Source organism: Eschscholzia californica, unplaced genomic scaffold (assembly GCF_041429995.1).
Source record: "Eschscholzia californica isolate CP2 unplaced genomic scaffold, dmEscCali1.0.p SCAF_2, whole genome shotgun sequence".
NCBI lineage: Eukaryota > Viridiplantae > Streptophyta > Magnoliopsida > Ranunculales > Papaveraceae > Eschscholzia > Eschscholzia californica.
The window spans coordinates 25,601,332-25,627,960 of NW_028238309.1; the positions used below are offsets into that span (position 1 = coordinate 25,601,332).

Consider the following 26,629-nt stretch of genomic DNA (forward strand, 5'->3'; position numbering starts at 1 on the left):
ACTAAGACACCTGTGAAGCTCTCCATCGTCAATGGTGGGTCTGCCTCCGGAGGGTGCCATCTATTATTTTGAGAACAAGCGGGTAGACGTATGGTAGAGGTCTACATGTCTAAATGGTTTTACTCAACAAGTTCATCAAGAGAGTTTTTGATCTCGTGGAAAAAGGATGGATCTAGGCATAAGATGTGATCCATCAACAAAGAGTCAAAAGGGTACGAGCAGTAAAGGAGTTTACTCAGTAAGGACAACGTGGTTAGGGGCGTTGATGTCGATTTTTGGCAATCCGATATCAGTTAGAACAATGATAACTTGATGATGGATCACGTATAATTGACTGATTCTGCTCGGTTGATTCCTTCCACGATCAATCCGTGTCCCACTCTTCCTGCTCCAGGAATCTTGGAGGAAAATCTACAGGAGCTCGAAAACCTCTCCGATGCTCACGACAGTCTTATGGCCCCTTGAAGATAAAAGATTAATATTGAGTGAACCTTTTTCTAACTGTCCCTTCTTTGAGGTGATTTTATGCTCTTTTATAGGCTGCTTTGGACCGATTGCCGATAAATGGTGATAATGAGGCAGTTGAGATCCTACGCATCGCTGATTCAGAAAAGAGAGGAAATAATATAGATCCTCGTGAAAAAGGACAAAGTCCTACTGCCCAAGGCGAATACGATAAAAAGAATTTTGAGCCAAAGGACATGACCTCGTGGTGTGCCTTCCACAGGGAACACGACCACAAAACAGAGGATTGTTGGCACCTCAGAAACCTAATAGAAGAACTCGTGAGAAAAGGAGAACTCGACAAATACATCAAACAAGAACACCGAGCTCAATCAATCGAATACAAGGTGAAAAAGTCCTCTGGAAAAGGAGGACTTGTGTCAGGGCTCGATATAAAAACCCATTTCTCTTTGGCTAAGAAGTTGAACGAAGATTGGGAATCCAGACAGGATTCAGAACCAAGAAGGTGGGTACCATTAATACTATTACGGGGAGACCAGCCTCCGGGGGAAACACAAAAAATGCTCGTCACAAATACGCAAACGAAGCAAGGGGAACACCTTCTATATTCACAAAACCAGAAAGGGAAATTCCACCAATCATCTTCACGAGTTACGATTTACTTGACGTAATTACCCCACACACTGATCCACTAATAATCACAACTACGATAACAAACTGGAACATGAACTGAATCATGATTGACAGTGGCAGCTATACTGAAGGCATGGGCAGAGCTTGCCTCCGGAAACTTGGTGTAAGTCCTCATTATTTGAGGTCCTATCAATCTTACCTAAGAGATTTTAGGGCTAACAAAGTCCTCACAGTTGGGATAATATCAGTACCCCTGGGAAATGGGAAAGGAAGATCTAACCGGGTAATCATGCTAGACTTCATGGTCGTGGAAAAGCTCGTCGCTAATAACGTCATCCTCGGAAGCACCGTGCACCCACTCCTCCAACCACCCAGATCCGTGCAATGTAGATCCGACGGGTACTGGCGCGTCTCACCTTTGCTATAATACTCCCAACGCAATTGTACCCAAAATTTCTTATCCTTTTAAACCCTAGCCGCCAGAAATGTAGAAAAGGGTATCGGATTTCTAAAAATTACCTTTTTGGCCCCCAATTGGTTCTCACTTGATTTTTATAGCCAACAAGTGCCCTTTCTTGTTCCAAAAGCAACCCAAAATTCTATTTTTCTTCTTAAACCCTAACCAACCCATATAAATAAATCTTTTATTCCTATGTTCCATCTTAGACAAAAACTGCTCTCATTTCTCTTACTTCTACTCTTCTTACCTACATCTGTTTCCTTATTTCTTACTTTTCTCTCTTCTACAGGAAATTTTAAATTTTTTTAGTTTAAAAAGACAAGTTAAAGTTTTTTGTTAAAAACCTAAATTTTGTATTTTTTTTGTTAAACCCCCAAATATTGGTATTTTGTTTGGTTAAAATCACAATATTTTTTACGAAGGTGTTGCAAAGCTGCCGCAAAGGCGTTGTAAAGTTGTTGCAGGGCGTTGCAAAACTGTCGCAAGGTGTTGTAAATTAAAAATTATTCAGGGACCTGAAGACTACAAAAATTGACTGATCCTTTTTCACCAAAGTCAAAATTTTTTAGGGCCAAATTTCCCAGTAACCCTAAAACTCATTTCTTCTATTCTCACTAGCCACCTTCTCTTCTTCCCAATTTCATTTTAATTCTAATTTCTATTTTCAATTTCTTTTCTAAAATTTCTTCTTCTCCCATCTTTTTTTCCAGGTCTCTCTTCTCTCAAGCTACTAAAAGAGGTCATTACTTGGATTTTGGGGGTATTCTTGAGCATATTTGGAGCAAGCACCAGACAATATGGAGGCATGTAGAGCTATGGAAGTGTGTACACTTTAGTGATTTATTCTCCTTTCTCTTTTGTAATTTCATTTATTTTGTAATTTCAATGAATATTTCCTTAAATTCCATGTATAGTTAACTCTTCATCTAGGGTTGTAGATGAAACCTTTATTTGATCTTTTTGAGACCTGTTAATGATTAATTAAATCTTTTGATTGTGCTTTAATTTCTATTGATTGTCTAATATATGATTATAAAATGGTTTTGTCAAGAATATCTTCCAGAATGTAAATAGTTCATTATATTAAATTTTGAGTCATAACGAAAGAGGTTTAGTTGATTAATTGCATGTGTTAGAAAGTGAATTAATATGGTGGATTCTAAAATCCTCAATATTTTTTCATCTTGCTCCCTTCCTCTTTAGTTTGTTATTGTTTTATCATTTTCAAAATCAATTTAATGAAAGGGGGTTGAATTCTAGATTTAAAGCAAAGTTACTCTTCCTTGAGGATCGACTCTGGTCTTACTGTATTTATTATTACTTGACCCCGTATACTTAGGGGGTATAAACCTTTTTTTGGGCCTATCAATCAGTCTTGCTTACATGGACCCCCGCACTTCTCGCAAATCCTAGACAAACCTGGTTGTATTTTAGTTAAGGCAGGGCTTAAGGCTCCTATGATAGTCGTGTCGACCCTCCAACTCTAGGCTTGACGCGGGTTGCCCGGTTTGGCTTTTGGTCTTCTCTTGACTCATTGACAAGTCAATTGGTGACCATCTTTTAGATCATCAACAACGGCTTATAAAGAGGTATATAATGTTGCTTATTTATAACGACTCTTCGTAGAAAAACCGTTACAAAACGTGTATTTGTAACGGGCACTAGACGTTACAAGTGTAAGCCACGAGGCTTCTTGTAACGACCTGAAATTTATTAGTAACTGATTCGGGCCATTAAAAAGAATGGCTTCGGTTTCTCCTTACTGTAGCCACGATCATTATAAATGTTTCATGTTTTCGCAGTGAGTATACATATTATTCATTAAAAATCAATTGAAATCAGAATCAAAGAGTAAAGAATGATTTGTTATTACCTCAACGTCCTTCACGAGAAGCTCCTTCTCTTGAGAGGAAAGTTTTTCCCAAAATGAAAACATCGCAAAACTTATAATGGAATTAACAACTACAATCATGAACTTTAAGATTAATGTTTTCCTTCTCATTTGCTTTTTTTACTTATAGGCCTAAAATCTTAATCAGCATGAATCTATAAGCTCACAACTCAAGCAAAGTATTTACCTCAATGATTGTAAGAACAGACCCTAAGTCTTAACAAAATTGTGTGAACAAACCCGAAATGGCGACGTACTCTAAGATTTGAAACCAATGAACCTGAATTAGCAAAACTGGCGATATCAAGCAAACTTTAGGAATTAGATGACTATAGAAGAACTTCATGACCAATCCCTAATTTAAAAAACCCATGATCAAATCAATATGATTCTTCTTCTTTTACACTCGTCAATGCTGAAGGGAAGCGAAATATGGTAACAACTCCAATCCAATCGTTAGAATTAATGGAGCATGAGAAGGTAACTGCTGGAGAAGAAGATCCAAACAGTTCAATTTCAACGGGGGGAATGTAGGGTGTGTTTGATTCCAAGTCAGGGAAAGGAAAAAAATAAGAGAAAGTGTCTCAGGGAGAAACATTTTCTTCTAGAATCTGATTCCTTGAAACATTTTCTGAATTTTCTACTGTTTGGGTCACCGAAGAAAATAAAGTTATTTTTCTCATATTGTTAGTTTCTGTTGTTTGTCTGGCATATAGAAAAATATTTATTTACTAAATTATTTTTCTATAAAATATTATTGGTAACGTAATACTTCATTAAACTAAAAAGACATTTTTCTTAAAAGCTTAAAAATGACTCAAATACTTGTCCTACATTATCTTAATTAAAGAATTTATCGAACTAACTTATTAAATATCATCATAGTAGATGTCTTCACTTCAAAGAATGTCCCTAAGCAACTAAAAAATTAATAAAATAAATTCAAAAGTTTTTACCCCTTTATCACTTGACAACTTTCCTCTTAGCCATGTTCCTCGAAATCTCTCAGAAAGTTCTAAGAATAGCGGTGCAAGTTCTGGGTTATCCAAAAACAGGACCAAAGCAGCTTGAAACTCGGTATCTGTCAAGTTTGGAATGGCCAATAATGCATCTTCTACTCCATTAAGTGAAGGAGTTTGACATGCTTCTGCAAGTTTATTTGCAGCATCTACAAGCAATGCGCCTGTATCATCTGATCCTGATCGCCGTTTACGTTTTGGTGTTACAGACCGGGCACGTTGAGTAGAAGTAGGAGAGCCAAGACCATCATCTTCATCCAAATTGATTGGCTCCACATTTGCACTTTCACCTAAACCAAAATTAAGTAAATATAAAAATTTTAGGAAAAATGACACAACTTTCATAAGTTAATGTTGACATTAACCACTAACCACGTGTCTCGGTCGAAATATCATCAGCTTCAATTTGTCGACTGCCAGTGGCTTGTTCCATTCCAATAATCGATCCTAGTTTTTCTTGATATGGAAAAGTCCTAGTGCGCAAGTCTTTTGCATTTGGGTGCTCCTACAAAACAAAAGTCAATAATACTAATATACCTTATTATTAACAAATTCTGTATACGGAAATTAACAAGTTGAGTACACCTTACCGCTACATAAGCATTCCATGAATCATCATCAGCCTCAATATGAAAAGTCTCAGTATTAAACGCAAAACCGCTAGAATTGATTGCAGCTCTCGCGGTAAAGTAATGCTTTCTGAATGTTTTCATTCGAGCTTTGATGTTTTCAATAGTAATGGTAACTCCAACTTTCTTGAATATCTCATCTATTTCTTGTTGATTTCCATTTCTTTTTCCGACCAATATACTCTCGTAAAGAGTATTCACTAAAATGTCGTCCATTAGATTACTCCAAACTACAGTGGGTCTCTTAGTCTTTTTGGTTGAGTCCATGTTGTCAGACTGAGAAGCCATCTTCATTGAAAAAACACTCACAATGTCATCAATTTTGATTAGACAGATTAAATCTAATAACAGTTTAATATTAAAGACTAAACAAATCAAATATTCTATTTTAATTTAGTAATACCAAAAGAAACATCTCTAAAAGAAAATCATAATCTTTAACATGCTAGAAAGTATGAAACACATAAATATCAGTTTGAATACTCGGCCCACATGTCTTCTACAATCGAATCCCTATTAGCTGTCCACAATTGTGATGGAACAATGTTAATTTCTGCGTCTTGCACATCATGATCTTCGTCTTCTTCACCACCATTTTCTTCTTCTTCACCACAATTTTCTTCTTCTTCTTCTTCATCACTACTTATATCATCAGGATCTCCATCTCGTAAGAAATTATGCAATGCACAACATGCTATTACTATTTTAGCTTGTGTGTCGATGTCGTGGAATGGAGAATTTCAAAAATATGCAAATCTTTTCTTCAACAACCCTATAGTTCTTTCTACAACATTGCGCAATGATGAATGATAATAATTAAATAACTCTTTGGGTGTTTGGGGACGATGACCAGCGCGATCCTTAAGATGATATCTAGTACCACGGTATGGTGTGAGGAATCCAGGCACAAGAGGAAATCCCGCATCAGCAAGATAATATTTGCCTACATGGACGTGGTTCATTATGATTATTATTAGTAACGTAAAACTTCAGTAGTATCTTTCATTTAATATACAACTAAATCAAACTATCTACCTATTGGAACAGTTAGTTTTCGTCCAGAACGATTGACTGCACATCTTAATAGACGACCATCATGAGCAGACCCTTCCCATCCGGCAAGTACGTAATGAAATTTCATATCAAATCCACACGCTACAAGAACATTTTGAGAAATGAAACCCTTCCTATTTCGATATCTAGGTTGGTCCTTGATTGGAACATTTGCTTTGATGTGTGTACCATCAATTGCACCAACAGCATCCTATATGATATCACATAATGTCAATTAAAACTAATTAAGTAAATAAAGTTTAACTAGATCAGTTAATTTCATATTCTAAACTAACCTTGAAGTTATCATGCCAAGATTTTCGACGACTTCCGTCTGTAGGAGAGTTTGTTATTGTTGCTAGTTTCACAATATCTTTGTAGAGTCTAAGTACGGATGTTAAAACTAAGTGGAAATACCTACTCACAGTTTCTCTCGATCGAATGAATTGAAGAACTGAATTGCGGTTACGTTGGTCATGGCCAACAATATTCAAAAAGATAGCTACTTGTTCTTCTACCTTTACATGGCGTTTGTCAAGTAACCCATAACCACGCAACCGAGCACACAGACGTTGGTCCGTTTCATTCGCAGTTGTTCATGACAATAGCGGTCACTCTTTAAATACATCCTCTTTAAGACACTTGTTCTCTCTTGGTCTCGATTAATATGAGGCATTCTATTGAGATTTGCATTTCTTCTACGACGATGACTCCAGTATGCATATATGATGATAATCATCATCATACACGCAACCCTTAAGCGCAACTTTCGCGTAAGCATTTTACACCGTTAACCGAACTAAACCAAATAGTTATAAAAATTAAGAAATGAAGCACATAATGAAATAAAGATATATGAAAATGAATTGTATATGTTGGTCCATGCTAGGTAAGACTCATCTTAGAAGTGATTTGGTTAACCTAAATACTAAACCAAGCCATATACAAAATTTGCTCTTTACAAAATCAAAACCTAAACAAGAATGAAATCAAAACCTAAACAACAAAAGAGACATAAAGAACTCTGAACTATTATTAGTACTACCACCACCATGAAATAATCTAATACTAAGTAGAATAGAGAACTCATAAGCAATACATCATAAGCAATACAAATTCAAATGATCAGTGAGTAAGAAAGTTAAACAGAAAATCCATCTTAGAAAGTATAGTAATTAATAAAAACTATATTTATACTATTGCGTAATTTATTTCAAACCTTCCCCATCAATAATTATGTAACAGTGGATGCCATTTTAGTTATCATTCTTTTCTTTTTTTTTACTTTTGGAATTATCTATGATGGATTTTTTAGTTCTCTCTAAAGATTTGAGTTTTCCAAAAATAATTTAGAAATGATATTAATATGAATATGAAATCAGACCTCCAAATGCCAAACAACTCTATCTCTCTCTGCAACATTCTCTCTCTCTCTAAAAACTATGAAACTCTTTACAAACACAGAAATTAAATGAATACTATTGTTTTTGTTTCTTCCTTCTTGTATTCTCTTTCTCAAAATTTATATTCTTTCTTCTTATAATCATAACAAGAATCAACAAGAGGAAGAAGCTTTGGTTGCCCTCATTGAGCACAGAACTAAAGAACTTGAAAACTTCAAGAACAGGTTCAATTATTACAAAATCCAGGTTGTTATTTTTCATAATTTCATTACTCTCTCTATATGTCTATTTGTGTTATCAAGACCCAGAGTCGTTATTTATTTTATAAGTTGTTACTTGGAAAGTAGCAGTTCTTTGATTGAACCTTTCAATGATCTAAAATTCTTTATATTCTAAGTTGAATTTGGTAAGGACTTACTTAGATATTTAAAGACTGTGATCAACTCTAAGTAAAGAATCATGTTACTATTGGTTATATGAAATTTGTAAATGACCGATGAAAATATCGATCCACTCTGTTTGTTGTTAGGTTTTGACATGTGCACTGAGACAAGTGAGAACTAGAGTAAACCGAAAATGACCTGTATCAACTTTTGTCAACAATCAAGTAACAATTTGTCCAAGTTAATACTATCATTATTATATTCAAGTTTTAGTTTTGAAGGAAGAACACTACCATATATTTGAAATAACAATATAAATGAAGACTTTGATATTAATGACATACCTGGAATTGATATTTTGTAAACACAAGATAGTTCAAAGAGAGAGAGAGAAACGTGTTGAGATTTTTAAACCGAGTTGTTGAAAGTTGTTGCTCATATATTCAGTGAAGAAGTCGAGAGATAGAAGAAGTGATTTAGATTGAGAGAAAGTTGTTGAGAGAAAAATAAGGTGAAGTGAGAAAAATGGTTACTGAGAAAGAGATTCTTTAGGGGGAGGTGGGTAACAACTTTCCTTGATTTTAGAGAAAAATAGAAAATTTTGATCACGTGAGTGAAAATCTCATTTTCCCTAAAATACTCAACAAACACATGAAAAATATATTTTTAAGGTAACTGATTCTCTTTTCCCAGGGAAATTTCCGAATCAAACACACCCGTAGTTACAACTGTAGTTGAGAAACATGATCTTTATGTTTAATGAAGTGAAAAGTTTTAGAGATAGAGAAAGGTGGAAGCAGAAACATTAGATTTGTGTTTTGATGAAGAAATAAAAACGTCTAGAGATCGAGAGAAAGAGGAACATAAGAGTGGGAAATGAAGAATAATAGGGAAAGATGGATCCAAAGGCCATGATTGAAGCAGAATCGAGCGGAACGACCAGACTTTTTTCTACTGTCCCATTCCACACTTCTCAATTTATTATATATAATAGATTTGATTAGGACCGTTGATTCGTCCAAATTAATAAAAATTGACTATATTGTAAATGATGAAGGGCCCGTAACCAATTCCCTTAATTAAATAAACAATTGTTGGGTTTATAATTCAAAAAACAACACCGAAACCCACATTTAGTCCACCCTAATATTAATATAGGATTTTAAGCTAAAATAATAATTATAATAGAAATCTAGTCCAAATGGGCCCATCTCTATAGAAAACACAAATCTCTATGATTTATATTTTATCATAATACCCTTTATAACCTTATACATAAGATAAGAGCCACTTTTGAAAACCAATCACAAAAATTCTCTTTCCTTTTTTTTCTTTGATTTTCTCTCTCCAATATTCTCTCCCATTACTGAAACACTCTTACTTTCTCTCTCTAAAACTAAATACGCTCATTGATGTTGCTCCATAAAAACAAACACCAGCCGATTACAGAAGATCTTCCAGCATCATCTCCATCTTCTTCCTTCATCATCTTCATCAAATAAGTGTTCTCATACTTTCTTCTCTATAATCGGTTGTTTTCATAATTTCTCTCTATTATCCGAGTTCTCACATCACCGTTTCATCAGCTTCCAAACCATCGGGTTAGTTTTCAGAATCGTTTTACCCATTTCTGTTTTCATCATCTTCATTTGATGAAAACATTTTCATACTTTCTCTCTCTATTATCATTTTCAGTTTTCATCATCTTCTAACATAAACCTTAAAATTTTTAGTTTAAAATCTCTCATTAATGAAAACATTTTCGTCTTCATCTTCAGGAGCAGTTATATCTTCCTAACCTCTTCATCACCGTACCCTAAATCCTCGTCTCTGTTAAGATATTATTTCAAATTTAGTAGGTATTAACAGATTCTGAATATTAACATATTTATTACACATAACGCGTTTTATATTATATAAAATACACGTTTTTCTGTTAAGATATTTTTCTGTTTTTTTCGGTTAATAACAGATGTTGAATATTAAGCTATGTTGTATACATAACGTGTTTTTTATATATCAAAACACGTTTTCTTCAGTTAAGATAAAACATGTCATTGTTTCAAACCGTTTCTGAATATTATCAATAATTAGTATACATATCTTGTTTTTTATACATCGATACACATTTTGCTATTTATTTTCCATTTTGTTTCATAAATAATCGTGTATTTATCAATACCATTTCTTATCTTACATACATTTTATTGCATGTTTTATACATACCACATTTTGTATTCACTGTGTTACATCTTTTGTCTACGTAAACATTATAATACATTTCATTAACATAACATATTCTGCACTGTCTAAAACATCTTATTTACTATAAACATTATACAAGCATTAAGCATTTCATATAACTTATGAAACATTATGCATTTTACACTATTCATAATGCATCATTTTCCCACATAATCCATTTTGTATACGAAGTTAGGTAATTAGTCATGGATTTTCAACCTCATTCATCAAATGGAGTAGAGAAGACGACTCTGAAATCCGATGGTTGGGTAAAATCTTTGCCCGCGTTGGTCAGTTGTTTCCAGGGGTGTTAAAGCAGTTAGATACGCCCTTCATTAATATAGTATAAGCACCGGTCAAGATTTCAAGTTGGTCAGCTATTCTCTTGGGCCGCGATGGCATTTGGGTTCGACCTTCGTCAATAAAGTATAAATATGGATCACGATTTCAAGTTTGTGAAGAACGATTTAAAGCATGTCACTGCAGTTTGTCTTATAGAAGACTGCAATTGGCGAGTTCATGGTTGGGCCTTGTTGAAATGAAAATTCATGGTTGTACACCATTGAACTGTAAAAGAAATTTTTTTATTATTGTTATAATAAAACACATTTTGTTCCAACTTATTCTCATTATTTTGTTTGTTTATATAATTTTCAGTAATCAATATATGTTTGTCAGATGAAAATAAGCATTTTGCCGCCAATAAAATTTATACTTTTCAACTTGAAGTTTATCGATTGTTTGGCTGAAAATATAACATAACAGTTTTTTATTGTTTACAGAATAATATTTGTATATGAAAAACATACTTAAGTAGATAAAAACACATTTTGCTTCAAACAAAATAGATAAATTTCAATAACAAACTTTATTTGTTAACAAAATTACATTGTTTCTTAGTGAAAAAAATATCAGAAAGATTTTCCATTTTTGATTTGGAATCTCGTATAAATTGACTTGCACTTTAGTATAAATTGACTTGCAATCTAGTATAAATTTAGACTCTCCCACCACATCAAGCATGCGGCCTCCCATTGACTTCCCTTTATCTTTTTGTTCTTAGAACTTGTTCCAACGATCAGCAGATAAAATTGATTTAGCTTTTTGAAATCAACATTATCCAAGCAACAATTTATATTATTTCTCTACCTAAATAGGAAATGTCTGATAAAGAACACATATTGCTTCTGCTAATAAACTTTTGTTTTCAATTTTGGTATTTTTACTGGAGAATAACACATTATTTTGCATAAAAAATGTATTTTGTTATGTATTTTTATTACGTATTACAAAAATATATTTTTTACTTGATAATAACAGATCAAATTGCACATTATTATGAATGGAAATATCGGTTTATAAATCACAATATGGAAAATCATAATACAAAACATAATATGAAACAACATGTTTATGAAAAGAAAATATATGAAATGGATGATACAAAATGTGTTTTGTAATAAACAATTTGTGAAATGGTACAGACGCTAAAACAAGAGTTTCAAGATGAAACCCTAAAACAAAAACATGAAGATGATGAAACATAACCTTGAAGATGAAACGGTACAAATGAAAACATAAAGAAAACTTCAAGATGAAACGGTCTAAACCTTATAAAACATTACCAATCGTTAATGGAGCTTGAAGATAAAGAAAAACCTTGAAGATGTAGATGATGAATCATTCTTGCGTTTTGTTTCTGAGTTTTATAGGGTTTTCGTTGTGTTTTACAATGTGTTTGATGAACCTTCAGAAATGTATGGTGAGGAAACAAGAAATATTGAGAGATCTAGAAAGAGAGAGAAAGAGAGGGTGAGAGAGAGATGCTTCATCTCGATTTAGGTAGAGAAACTCTAGGGTTTTGGAAAGGGAGACGAACTGTTTTCATATCTATGAGGGTAGATTTGGGCGTCCGACTCTCTTGAATTTGGGCGAGAATTGAGGAAAGATGGGTCAGGATAGATTTCATATCTATGAGGGTAATAGGGTCCAAAGTGCTAAAGGACTAAAATCTCATTTTGTGAGAAGATAGGACCCTAATCCTTTTTTAGGTTTTGTTTTGGCCCTTATCCCATGGACCCAAATTCGTAGCTTTTTATTAAAAGGGTTTGTCCTAATCAGCACAAATTCTTTACTTTTTATTATATAGATATTTTTGTGTTATGTTTGAAAACTAGTTATTTAATCCAAATCAAACATATGTGATTTTATTTAATTAAAAATTTGAATCAAATTATTTTGAAATAAAAACTAAGCCTATACCCAATTTTAAACCCATTATTCATTTTAAACCCATTTTTCGTTTTAAACCTGTTATCCATTTTAAGTTATAAAACAATATTTTTTTTAAGAAATAGGAAAATTATAAATATTAATTTCAAAACCTGAATAATTAAATATTATTTTCCAAATGTCCCCAATCTAAATCGACAGTCTACACTCATCACCACCAGTACATGCTACTAGTTATCGGTCAATGTCCAAGTTGATGATTTCCAAATCTCAAATATGACCAATCAAAACGGATAGTTTCACGAAATCTACTCGATGTTATTTGGATTGACCAAATAATTACTAGAAACTGAATCTTGAAAAGTTACTAGCTCTTTTTGGCGCTCTAACTCGTCCGATTTTTCGACTAAAAAACATGGGTGTTACATTGACTTGAGATGAGTCTTCATTGTATATGTAAGTTCGAACGTGGAACTCACTAGGGCTTACTATATTGGCTAAATTCTCTGTTCTAAATAGATATGTAGTGGGTTTCAACAAGCAAACAGAAGCAAGAAAAATCAGAAATAAAAGTAGTTCTCTAGAAATTATGAGAGCATTTTTTAAGATGGATATTCATAATCATCCTTACACCCAACATCCAACACAAGTCTAGCCTCCGCTCGCTTACCAGTCTACTTGAAGGTCCGTAACCTAGTTGCCGGTCCCACCTAACAACATTCTAACCGTGTGATTTTCTATCGTCTACAACTTGTTGGACACACTCTACCACTTTGTCTCTTGATCAATCCTGAACCTTATAAATTTCCTTTAAGAATTGGTTTACCGTGTATCCATCTAACTTTTGGATTTTTATCCTTCATTTGTTGAAACTAAACCGCGTAAATCTACATATGTATAGAATCATGAACCTAAATCTGAGTAAACATTAGAGTGAAATTAAATCTCTTTTCTAGTAGTGTTTTTACGTAGTTCACTTAGAGTAAACCTGAAGCTTAGGTTTCTGATTGACATAATTTCATTCTCACAGATTCGCAGTTGACTTTGTCAGCTGTTGTCTGGATTTTTGTGTTTCGTTTCCAAAATTGATTTCAGGATCATTTTTTATTCCGAAGTTTCAAACTTAGTTCTATTAATGGTATTTTTCTTGAAAGATTTAGGTTTTGGTTGAGGAAAGCCATATACTGCCGTGTTTATTTACAATAGTAGAGTATTATAACACATAGGATTCACCACTCTAGATTCAAAATCCCTTTGAACTAAATGAGCTTAATCACAACGAATTCATAGGCCCATGGCAAAAACACGATTAATTTGTGTTGACAAACCAAGAAAAAACACAAATAGGGATGCATAAATCTTGAACTCCAAATGACGACTAATATTATCGATTGGCGAGAAACTTCCCATCTACAGATATCGATCGTGCACTAAATTGAACAAATGTATTCAAACAATAATACCAATATCTTCATCAATCAATTTCCAAGTATCAAATTCTCGAAAAAGTTCAAGATTGATTTCAGGATCATTGTTTATTCCCAAGTTTCAAATTTAGTTCTATTAATGGTAATTTTCTTGAAAGATTTAGGTTTTTGGTTGAGGAAAGCCATATACTGCCATGTTTATTTACAATAGTAGAGTATTATAAGACATGGGATTCACCACACTAGATTCAAAAGCCCTTTGAACTAAATGAGCTTAATCACAACGAAGAGGCCCATGGCAAAAACACGATTAATTTGTGTTGACAAACCAAGCAAAAACACAAATAGGGATGCATAAATCTTGAACTCCAAATGACGACTAATATTATCGATTGGCGAAAAACTTCCCATCTACAAATATTGATCGTACACTAAATTGAACAAATGTATTCAAACAATAATACCAATATCTTCAGCAATCAATTTTCAAGTATCAAATTCTCGAAAAAGCTCAAGATTGATTTCAGGATCATTATTTATTCTGAAGTTTCAAATTTTGTTTTATTAATGGTATTTTTCTTGAATGATTTAGGTTTTGGTTGAGGAAAGTCATATACTGCCGTGTTTATTTACAATAGAAGAGTATTATAACACATGGGATTAACCACACTAGATTCAAAAGTCCTTTGAACTAAATGAGCTTAATCACAACGAATTTAGAGGCCCATGGCGAAAACACGATTAATTTGTGTTGACAAACCAAGCAAAAACACAAATAGGGATGCCTAAATCTTGAACTCCAAATGACGACTAATATTATCGATTGGCGAAAAACTTCCCATCTACAGATATCGATCGTGCACTAAATTGAACAAATGTATTCAAACAATAATACCAATATCTTCATCAATCAATTTCCAAGTATCAAATTCTCGAAAAAGCTCAAGATTGATTTCAGGATCATTATTTATTCTGAAGTTTCAAATTTTGTTTTATTAATGGGATTTTTCTTGAATGATTTAGTTTTTGGTTGAGGAAAGCCATATACTGCCGTGTTTATTTACAATAGTAGAGTATTATAACACATGGGATTAACCACACTAGATTCAAAAGTCCTTTGTACTAAATGAGCTTAATCACAACGAATTCAGAGGCCCATGGCGAAAACACGATTAATTTGTGTTGACAAACCAAGCAATAACACAAATGGGGATGCCTAAATCTTGAACTCCAAATGACGACTAACATTATCGATTGGCGAAAAACTTCCCATCTATAGATATCGATCGTGCACTAAATTGAACAAATGTATTCAAACAATAATACCAATATCTTCATCAATCAATTTCCAAGTATCAAATTCTCGAAAAAGCTCCAATATACCCCAAACTGAACCACCCAGTTTGTAACTTAGGAAATTCGTCATCCCATCCATCTCTTAGGAAACAAAAGACACTATAATTTAGTGAACCAAATATGTTGATAATATCAAAAAAAAAAATTAGGGGATATTTATCTAAGTTAATTGAAACCAGTAAATAAAAAGCGTAAAAAGAAATTCACGATTCCGACGAACGATAGTCATTGAAGAGGCTATTGCCGCCGGTTAAGCAGAAGCAAAATAGGATCGAAAATATACTACTTAGAATATTTTAGGCTTTCATACCACAAAATGTTTAGGTTTTGGTTGAGGAAAATCGTATACATCCATGTTTATTTATATTATTAGAGTATTACAATCGCTGGAAACAAATAAATAAAGATAACTTCACTCATGATAGGCGTAATAAAATTCACTCGGTTAAGAATTCTAAGGGGGAATGAGTTTCTCACGAAGCTGATATTCCCAAGTGTTCACTTCTCATCTAACTAGTATTGCTACTACCACCAACCTTGCTACCTCTTTGATTATCCTTGACCTGTTTGAGTCGTCGGTGTCAGATAGTCAGAGTAGTTACCTTACATTCATTCTTATCAGAGATGAAATTGAATCAGCTATCCATAATCTCAGAGCAGAAGCCGCCCCTGGCCCGGATGGCTATCCCCCAACATTCTTTCAGTAGAACTGGGATACAATTGATAGAGATATGATTGATATGCTATATGCTTTCTTTGAGACTATTAATCTCCCTGTTATGACTAATTAGACTCATGTATCAGATAGATTTAAAACTTATACCCCTCAAATTCCGGCAGACTATAGGCCGATCAGTCTGTTGAACTCGAGTTATAAGATCATTACCAAAATTGTGGCAGATAGATTTAAAACCACTCTTAGTACGATTATACCCCTTTTCAAGAGGCTTATATTCCTAATAGATAGGTCACTGATAATATCATTATTGGGCAAGAAATCATTCATTCCTTTAAGAAAACTAAGGGGGCCAAGAGCTACTTCGGTCTTAAACTGGATATGTCTAAAGCATTCGATAGAATTGAATGGTCCTTCCTTGCTGAAAGCATGACTAAACTAGACTTCTCGTCCCATTGGATTAAAATGACTCGATTCATCATTTCAACGTCCTCCATGGCAGTGCTTATTAATGCTAGACCAGGACCATTCTTCTACCCGCCTAGAGGCATTCGTTAAGGGGATCCTTTATCTCCCTTTCTTTTCACGTTAGCGATGGAAGGTCTCAGCATACTTCTAGAATCCACCCCTACTGATAATCCTTCCTTGGATTTCCTTCTGCCCGTAATGGTATAGTTATCAAACATCTGTTTTTTGCGAATGACTACATTATTTTCGATAAAAACTCTCTAGATAATATCCACAACCTTAAAAGTATTCTTTATATCTTTTGTAAGTCTTCGGGCCAAATGATTAACTATTCCAAATCCAATATCTTCTTCTCTATGAACTCTCACACTAAATTCAAGTGTATGATCATTAGAAATTTCAAGGTCAAACATGTTTCTCTTTCAGCCAATATCTTGGAGCTCAACTTTTTATTGGGGTGAATAAAAGTAAAGTTTCTAACACAATTCTTGACCAGATTCAGATGAAACTCTCTCGCTGGTAGAATAACTTTCTGTCACATGTTGATCGTACCGTTGTTGTTTCTGCAATTGCATCAGTTGTACCCCGATATCAGATGCAATGCTTTGTCATTCCCAAAGGCATATGCAAACACATAGCGACTTTGCAGAAGTCCTTCTGGTGAGGTAAATTTGAAGGTATTTGTACAACGGCTTGGTTTACCATTTGCCTTCCCACGAAAAAAGGAAGCCTCCGTATGAGGAACCCATACTTCACTAACCTAGCTTTTTTGAGTAAATTAGCCTGGCGCTTACAAACTGAACCCGATGCTATTTGGGCAAAGATCCTCAAAGCTAAATACTTTCTTCGAGCTGAGCACCCAAAACCTATCAGTAATACTCACTCGTGGAATTGGAAATGTATTCGCAAACAATTAGGCATTACTAATCCATTGACAATATGTGAAGTTCATCGAGGTAATGCTATAAATATCTAGACTGATATTGGGTTCCGAGTACCCCTCCCCCGTTACATAACCAGTATAATTCCTCTCTCATTTGGGTCTCCCAACTTATCCGAGACAACAATTGGGATGATAATATCCTTAATGCTAACTTTGATTAAACCATTTGCAATCTTATCAAAACTACAGACCTTCCAACAACTGTCATGATACTTAAAGATGGACTCTCTCTCAATCTGGTAAGCTTTCTGCTAGTTAGATGTATCATCACATAAACAATACACCGCACCTTAACCCCATCGAGGATGTAGAGTGGAATTATATTTGGAATTTCAGCACTATTCCGAGGATATCCATGTCCATATGGAAATGCTGCACTAATTAGCTGCTAGTCAACCATAGAATTGGTACGTATATTAATAATCAGTTTGAATGTCATTCATGCACTAGTATTGAAACGATCCAACATACTCATCTACATTGCCCGTTTGCAAAGAGGATATGGTTTTATTTCAATATCAACTCTAACAACATATTCGATTTATAATTGGATTATTGCATTGAAATCCTCATTTACAATCAGAACAATGAATTAGTGACTAACCTTACTACTATTTTGTGGTTCATCTGGAAAGCCAGATGTGACATGTTTCAGACAAACAATTACCGAACCCCACGAAGTGATAGAGCAAATTCTAGCATTTCCGGCAATCACGCAAAAGGCACCTAAACGTAGTTCGAATAACAATCATCCTAAATGGACCCCTCCCCCGTATCCGTATATCAAAATGAATACAGATGCATCCTTCACTAACTGTAATGAAAAATATAGAATTGGCATTATTTGTCATTATCACCATGCTAAATTTATTGCAGCAAAAGTAGTTAAACTCAGGGCGAGAACAATAGAAGAAAATGAAACGAAAGCTATATTATAAAGCATAAATTGGGCGGTAGAAAAAAAGTACAAACATGTTATTATTAGAGCGACAATATGAATATCATCAATCATTATTACAGGATCCAAGGAAAGTTATTCAATGGCAAACCACATCTACAATCACAAAGATAAAGCAGGTGACGAAGAATAACCACGAAGACAAGATATGAATCTCAATTCCCGTTATCATTTCTCAATTTTATTGTAATAATACTCTTAGTTATTAATGACAATACTGCCTTTTCAACATAAAAATAAATAAATAAAGATAAAGTAAGACATAAAAATAACCCTAATTCTAGTGTATCAATTTTTTTTTTTTTTTTGAGATTTGACTCCAAGAATCATTACCTTTGTATGGCATTGATACATCATGCATATAATATACAATACATCATGACTTTGGATGAGCACTATAACCGTCAATGAAGAGATCTTATAACCGTCAATGAAGAGATCTTGAGCCCTAAAGCCCATATAAAGAGCCTTGGGACCATCTAGGGGGCCTGAAAGCCCGTTCCTACCTTTACTTATTTACTACCTAAATTACACTATATAAAACTTGATAATAAGCTGCTTCCTCCGATGCCAGATCCCAAGACCTCATGTGCTTGAGCGGGAGTGTTCAACAATTGCACCAAAGGATGATACTCTAGTGTGCAATTTGTATCTTGAATATAATTATATATATGTATATATATATATATATATATATATATATATATATATGAGTTGAGTTCCCTTTGATTTGTATAATGGGTTACCCAGATTTTTTCTTACTCTTTTGCTTGATGATATCCAAATTTCTTTGTCTTAATTGACTGCAAAAAGAAAATATGGACACAGGTAATACCTTGTTTGCATTACAAAGAACAGAAAACTGGAATCAGAAAAAGAAAATATATTTTCATGCTACAATTGATTAGGATACGAGTCCAAGAAGAGAGAAGTAAACAATAGTGAGTTCCATGTATCAGGAACCCCAGGCAAACACCAGTGATTACAATCTGCATACAGCTCCGGTTCTCTTCTTTGCTCTATTGTCAATAGCTTACCTCGTTTAGTTGTGTATATCGTCGGGTGAGCATCTTTACGATATTCTGAGAGTTTCGTAATGTTTAGATACTTTGTTGGCGTTCGCATTTGTTTTATCGTCTTTAGGATTATTTCAATTAAGGATCTTCGAAATGGCGTTATGTATGAATCGTCGTTGATTGGTTGTGTTTGATTGAAACACCATTGCTCTCTGCATTTTAAACAATCATTCATTCAAGATTACTTAGTCCTCACACTTATGGGTTATGTTGTTTTTGAAATTATCAAGAAAACATTGAGAATAAGATTCTGTGTTTCTGTTTATGAACTCACTCTTTATGTATAGCAGAGATGCTCCTAAAAACAACAATTGTTTTGGCTGGATCAACGTTGAGATCGACCCAATTAGCCCATGTTTTCATGGCTATTTGGAATGCAGTTTCCGGCTTCACATCCTTCACCAACTTCCCTTTATGTTGATATAGATCCCATCTGCATGCATCAATCTTACACAATTAGTCATTTTTCCCTAAGTTATGTGTTCATATATATATATATATATATATATAGGAAAAAATTTGTGTGTCAATCAATAGACAGATACATCTATCTGTATGCGTGATGGCAGTGTATGTGTTTGTGTGCGTGTGTATATGTTACATGAAGAAAAAAGGATGGAAGGATGAGCTTACCGTTGTATCTTACGCGTCCACCAATATCCAGTATTGAAAATCATAACATCAGCACCTCGCCATTGTTTAGCAAAGGGAGAGAGTTTATCAATATTTAGAACTCTATGACCGACTCGTTTGGTTTCATCAAATTGAACTAGGAATGGACTCCAGAAGAACTCAACAGTGCAGTTGTAATCCTGTCATCAACAATAAATGCAGCTTTATATACAAATTCCTTTTGTATACCTACATTTGCACGCTCAACTTAACAGAATTTTCTCTTTTAATATGGTTCAAATTTAAAATTATTTACACATTCAAAAATGACTTATGATTACAGTATCATAGTTGAGGGTTAGTAGTGGTTTATTAACTTATGTAATCATATTACTCCAAACTATTATTTATCAGTTCTGTAAGCTTAAACTTCAAGAAAGAAATAATATGGCGTGCACAATTGTTAATATAGCAACAAAATATTAAACATGTGGCACGTCTATCAGTGGTGCGGCTAAGTTTGGGTCTGATGCAAAATCTTATTAAGGCCAATATACAGTCATTTAATTCTACATCACCATGTTTTCCTATACGTACTGTAGTAAGCAAAAACCTCGAAATGTATTAATTTGATTAATATTTTTAAAATTAATTAGATAAATCTAATGGTTGTGTTAACAACGTATTTATTGCTCCTAAGTACTTAGAAGCAAGTCGATACCAGCTAAACTGCATTACTTTCATGATAAGATTCAAATCTACCAACTAAGCTACACCTTAATTCATTATTCATAATTGATACTCGTAATTTGTATTTGTGGTTGAAGATAATAATGATTTGAAAATAAAATTAAAGTTAATGAGATTTTTTAAGATATATATGCTTGGTTGCTTGAGGGGCTCAAATCTTATAGAGAGCTTACTGTTTGAGGGGGCCAATACCATCGGACAGGTGGTAGCCCTCAAACACGTCTACAGAACCAAATTGTTATATTATTAATACTTTTTTGTTCAATCAACACTAAAATCTGCAACACCCGATTTTTCCCTTGTTTAATTCCTTAAGAAAAATGCGAATTTGGGTCTTTCGTTATAAAGTGCATATCGCCTACTCCCATAATTCTCAAAAGAAGGCAAAAAATTTTGATGCTAATTTTTAGCCTGAGCGATTAGAATAATGAAGAAACGCCCAAAATGACCAGACTCACCTCCAAATATACAAAAATGATGATGTTTGTACCATTTATAGCACCTCCTAACTAAATGAGTCCTTCTAACATGTTTCCTACAATGGTACAGGTATCTTCATAACTATTTTCCAATTTTAACAAACTAGTTTAATTTCTCTCGCTGATTGAATCGTTCTAGACGTTTCTAAGTACTAATAAAGAAGGAATTTCTTTCTTAAAGACACACATTAGGAAACCCAGCAGAAGAATTGAAATTCTCTTTTCTTACTCAGTTTTTACTATCTCTATGTATGTGACTCGATGAAGTGTAAGAGCGCAGTTAAATTTACCTTGGCTTTGAAGATCTTGGGACGACTACCAGACCGAACATACGCCCGTCTGGGAGAAATTGCAGAGTAAAGAAGACAAGAGAGAGATTCCCACTGGTTTCTATTGAGTGAATCTCCTGCTATAATCACCCTTTTCCCTCTTAATCTCTCTAATATCTCCTTCCCGTTCCACCTGATTATCACCCAAAACGCTATTCAGTATACACACACAGACATACACATGTACATGTTGATGATATGTGTTCTTACTTAGGAATTTGACAGTCTTTAGCTTCCCACCTCCATTTCTCATATTCGAATTCCGGTCGTCCATTTCTTCGGCAACTAACTTGATCACTAAGGAAAGGGCACAACCGATTTTTATATAATGGACTTTTTTTTGGATCGTAAACCCATTTACCATCAAAGATATTACATTCTTTTACTTTTGATTCATTCATCAGTAACTTGTCATATGTTGTATCATCTAACAATAGGGAACTAGTATTCGCCACACTTTTAGGCTTACCAATAACAATGTCTATACTAGTATTGGCCAGGGTTTCAGGACTAGTTATTGTGACTGTTGGTGTTGGTGTTGGTGTTGGTGTTGGTGCTGCTGATATTGATGCCATTGTTGGCATTAGCACTGTTGCTGCTACTGGTGCAACCACCGGTGTTAGTGTTGGTGCTGGTGCTTGTGATGTTGTTGGTGCTGGTGCTGGTGTTTGTGTTGGTGCTGGTGCTGTCATCGCTTTTGTTCGGATAGATTTGATGAGCTCGAAAGGCGATAAACTGGAGCCTTGGTACAGGTATATAAGAAATGATAAGAGAATTGAGCAGGCAAGTAAAGTAGCAAAAGTACCAAATCTCCATCCTCCATTGATGAGGTTAGAACTGGTTCCCATGGCTAAGTTTTCTTTTCATTGGACATGGTTGTTTTCATCTTACTTCTTTCTTTGTTTTTGTTGGAGATTGAAAGCAATATAACCACATTAAGTCAACACAATCTACTAAAATCAACTCATTCAACACATCTCACTGAAAATATACTCACTTCAATTAACATACCCATAGTTTGTTTTGAACCAATAATAATTTCTTCATGCCATAATTAAATATTGTCGAACAACTTACCTTACAAGAACATACAAATCTCCTCCAATATTTCTTCTTTTGTCAAGATTCTTCACTTGAACCAAAACACAGAAATCTAGCTTCTCTCACTATAAAGTCACTTTTCTCACACAAGACTTTCTTTCTTCTTTTCTTTTATACCTCTTCACACTTAACTGCCCTCCTCAATGATCATCTATGTCTACCATTGAGCAGAGTGTGGAACTGCAAAAGCCACATAATTTCCCTCCTCAATGGACTTCCATAGCTTGAACTGTAACCCTTATCGACCACTCTGTCTTTGAACCTCTCTGTTGCTTGAAGCTCTATCTCCCTTTCTCTAGCAACCATTTCAAACATAAAATATAAGAACATATTAATGCAATCATAAACTTCAAAACAATTTCATAGAAACTTCAAAACAAGATGGAATCATAAACTTTAGGTATCAAAAACCCTAACAATTTCAGTAAGTAATCATAAAAATTTCTGAATATAAAGTATCATAAACCCTAAATCACAACAATTTCATAAAGGAATGACATAAATAGTTGGAGGAAGATGATAAACGCTAACCTTAACTTTCGTTTTTTGTTAGTAACGCCATGAATTTCTGTTGGAGGAAGATGCTAAAGCCTAATCCTAACCAGAAGATGGAGCAGAACAAGGAAAGATTGAAAAAATAGAGAATCTTGAGCGGGAAATCAACAGAATGCTCTCGATTTCCCTCTCTCTTGCTCGAGCTCTCGTTCGTTACTTCGTCAGTTCTCCCTCTCTCTATTCTATGGATAGAAGTGAGGAAAGGAATTGAAGGAATTAATTGTTAAGTTCAGGGACCAAAGTATAATAATGCTTAAAATCCTCCCTTCTAATACTAGGAGCACGGTCTTGGTTGCCCAAGTGATTTAATGTGTTAGACATAAACTCCAAAAGTTCCCAGAAGTCCCGGGTTTGATCTGCAGAAGAGATGGAATCTTTGGATTTAGTTGGACTTTGGACCATAATTTAGTTGGGATTTAGGCATGCCCCTGTTAAATTTGACAATTATCGTGTTTATCACATATTTGATGTAACAAGCCATTGTAATGGCTATCGTATATCGTAGTCAAATTCCCAAACAAAAAAGATACTAGGAATGTCAGTTTGGTCCCGAGTGGCAGGCCACGTCACGCTTCGGGCCCAAGTTGGACTGCCATTCAGGCCAAGCAGCATTTCTCTTTAATAATCATGTTCTTTATAATATTTACATGCTTACTTAACATAGAACTAAGCTTCCGTAAGAAGTATTTGAGAAACAATAGGATTCCATTCCCATTTTGTGTAAACACAAATAATTTGACAACATACTTTGAGGAACCTTTATATGTAAATTGGCGCCTATGCGTGGGCTTTTAGCACCTATTATTTCAGGGTGACCAACATGTGGATAACTAATTTTCTTACATGAACGCCTATTTTATGTGGTTAAGTAGAAAAATTAGAAATTTTATGTGGACACCCGTTTTTAATTACGGGGGCATCACTTTGTGATTTTTCTTACATGTCCTCTAAGAATTAGAAGTTTTATTTTAAGTTCTCGTTTTTAAGGAGACATCACTCTATTAAGTTTTCAAAAAGACAAGTGGGAGAAATATTTTGAATTTCATTCGAACTGAGCAACAAATTGACAATAGTATCCCAACGTTAGTTTATGCGGCCCAAGTCTCCCAGACGAGACAACAGACAAACAAAGTTTGTAACTCAAGTTGTCTACCGCACTAGACAAATAAGATTCGCAGTAGAGAACTCTGAAAGTTTTCTTAAGAGATTAGGAAGATTTCACAAAGTTGTTCAAAACCCCATGTGAGTCTTAGGGGACATGCACAAAAGCTATGAAGGAACCAGACTATAAAAATTGGTTGAGAGCCATAAGATTAGAATTGGAATCCATGTTTGAAATCAAGTTTAGAACTTTGTCCAACTGCCTAAACAGGGTAACTGTAAGATACAATTAGGTTTTCAAAGTGTAAAAAATCCTTATTAAAAGATGTCGATTCATAGTAAAAGACTATGAAAAAAGGTCTTTGTTCTTATCACGAAGTAAAAGTTCATAATGACCAACTAGTACATTGAGATTGAGATCCGAAAGGATAACTGTGATAGAGAAAGATATTCTCTATATTTAATATTAGGATATATTTTAGAAGATATTCTATAGTCTAATATTAGGAGTTTCCATATTTTAGAGTTTCTAAGTAATTTAGGAGTTTCTATATTTTAAAGTTTCCAAGTAATTTAGAAGTTTCTCTATTTCTATATTTCTAAATATTGAGTCCTAGTTGGAGTCTAATTTGTCTAGTTGTAGCCTATATTTATGGTTGAGTTCATAGTAGTTAGATATGAATATGAATATGAATATGAATATGAATATGAATATGAATATGAATATTGAAGTTATTAATAAAGTTTTATATTAGTATTATGTTTATCTTTGGCTGGCCTAGAGAAGAACTTGAAGGTTCTTATCAATTGGTATCCAGAGCAAACGATCCTATCATTCGCTTTCGCACTATTTTTTTCCCTTCGTTAGAGAATCTTGTTTTTGGTATAAACTCAAAAAAAAGTAAAAAATAAAAAGAAGAATGGAGAAGTAATTGGGTAAATTGGCAGAGAAGATGGCTGAGATGACGGTAAATCAATCATTATTGATTGAGAAGATTGATCGATTGGTCAACAATAGAGAGATTGTGTCTCAAAGAGGTGATCGGTCTAAAGGTGAAAGGTTATATTTTAAACGGTTTAACGGATCAGATGTGGAAGGATGGATTTTTCAAGCTGAACAATATTTTGAGATTTATGACACTGCGCAAGACCAAAAGATTCAGTTTGCAATCAATTACTTGGATGGAAAAGCATTGCAATGGTGTCGTTGGGCTAAAAGAAGTATTCGTTCATGGGAAGAGTTTGTCGAAGCGGTTGTCGATCGCTTCGGGAGAACAACGTATGAAGATGCATGGGATGCACAAGCAAAATTACGACAAACGACCCCATACAATGAATATCAAGAAAAATTTGATTGTCTTTCAAATATGGTTAAGAAGCCCGAAAAAGATGAGGAGAAGACAGAGAGAAAAACAACCAAAGTAGAGGAGAAGGAAGCTCACAAAGAGAACACAAAAATCTCAGAGGAAGGCGACATTGATGCCATCCTGATGAATATACAAAAAGAAGAATCCAAAAAGAAGGAAATTCACATTGACAAATATGTTCCTAGACCTTCTCCTCGATCAAACTGTTCGATGAACATCAATCTACTGAAGGAAACAAAACTAATCATATATGGAGGATATTCCAAACAAGTAGCATCTAATGAGAGTAACTGCTCTGAGAAGAGAAGTTCTACAGTAAGAAGGGTGTCTCTAAAATTATCTCCAAAGTATTATGGTTCATACAAAATACTGGAAAAAATCAGTCCAATAGTGTATCGTTTGGAATTACCAGAGGGAACTAAAATTTATCTTGTTTTTTCGTGTTTTTGTTTTGAAGAAGGCACTTATCCTCTATATTGTGATTGATGATGAAATACCAATTGTCGAAGATGAGGGAGACCCGGTGTTAACTATGACTGAGAACATCCTTGAGGGCAAGGATGTTGTCAAGGGAGGAGGAATGATAGAGAAAGATATTCTCTATATTTAATATTAGGATATATTTTAGAAGATATTCTATAGTATAATATTAAGAGTTTCCATATTTTAGAGTTTCTACGTAATTTAGGAGTTTCTATATTTTAAAGTTTCCAAGTAATTTAGAAGTTTCTATATTTCTAAATATTGAGTCCTAGTTAAAGTCTAATTTGTCTAGTTGTAGCCTATATATATGGCCGAGTTCATAGTAGTTAGATATGAATATGAATATGAATATGAATATTGAAGTTATTAATAAAGTTTTATATTAGTATTACGTTTATCTTTGGCTGGCCTAGAGAAGAACTTGAAGGTTCTTATCAAACTGACTCATGTAGTTGGTACAGTACGCAAAACTAATCAATGGTTGATAAGGATAAAGCATACTAATAGGAGTTGGGATATAACATTGAAAAGGAAAC

At 34.1% G+C, this 26,629-nt stretch overlaps 2 protein-coding genes and 1 long non-coding RNA gene across 5 annotated transcripts; 1 reads left to right on the forward strand and 2 right to left on the reverse strand.

The window, feature by feature from the left end:
* Positions 1 to 4,225: 4,225 nt before the first annotated feature.
* On the reverse strand, positions 4,226 to 8,384 carry LOC147557122 (uncharacterized). The gene is made up of 5 exons (XM_086657629.1): positions 6,447 to 8,384; positions 6,133 to 6,361; positions 5,059 to 6,040; positions 4,841 to 4,973; positions 4,226 to 4,758 (listed from the first exon to the last, which is right to left on the reverse strand). Exons 3-5 carry the CDS (start codon positions 5,389 to 5,391, stop codon positions 4,370 to 4,372), a joined length of 855 nt encoding a protein of 284 aa, XP_086513755.1. The 5' UTR covers positions 5,392 to 6,040; positions 6,133 to 6,361; positions 6,447 to 8,384; the 3' UTR covers positions 4,226 to 4,369.
* A 7,035-nt stretch (positions 8,385 to 15,419) lies between these two features.
* On the forward strand, positions 15,420 to 20,163 carry LOC147557123 (uncharacterized). The gene is made up of 5 exons (XR_015233862.1): positions 15,420 to 16,642; positions 16,734 to 18,014; positions 18,369 to 18,582; positions 18,654 to 18,913; positions 18,955 to 20,163. It is a non-coding gene; the product is annotated as an uncharacterized LOC147557123 (long non-coding RNA).
* On the reverse strand, positions 19,015 to 23,387 carry LOC147557124 (protein trichome birefringence-like 3). Of its 3 annotated transcripts, XM_086658122.1 has the most exons (7): positions 23,119 to 23,338; positions 21,697 to 22,882; positions 21,448 to 21,619; positions 19,950 to 20,128; positions 19,591 to 19,749; positions 19,278 to 19,468; positions 19,015 to 19,043 (listed from the first exon to the last, which is right to left on the reverse strand). In XM_086658122.1, the coding sequence occupies exons 2-7, from the start codon at positions 22,332 to 22,334 to the stop codon at positions 19,036 to 19,038; spliced, it is 1,347 nt and encodes a 448-aa protein (XP_086514248.1). In that variant the 5' UTR covers positions 22,335 to 22,882; positions 23,119 to 23,338; the 3' UTR covers positions 19,015 to 19,035. The 3 variants fall into 3 exon arrangements, with proteins under 3 accessions (XP_086514248.1, XP_086514247.1, XP_086514246.1); XM_086658121.1 differs by having other exon boundaries at positions 19,015 to 19,468; positions 21,697 to 22,767; positions 23,119 to 23,387; XM_086658120.1 differs by having other exon boundaries at positions 19,015 to 19,468.
* Between the last annotated feature and the right edge of the window lie 3,242 nt (positions 23,388 to 26,629).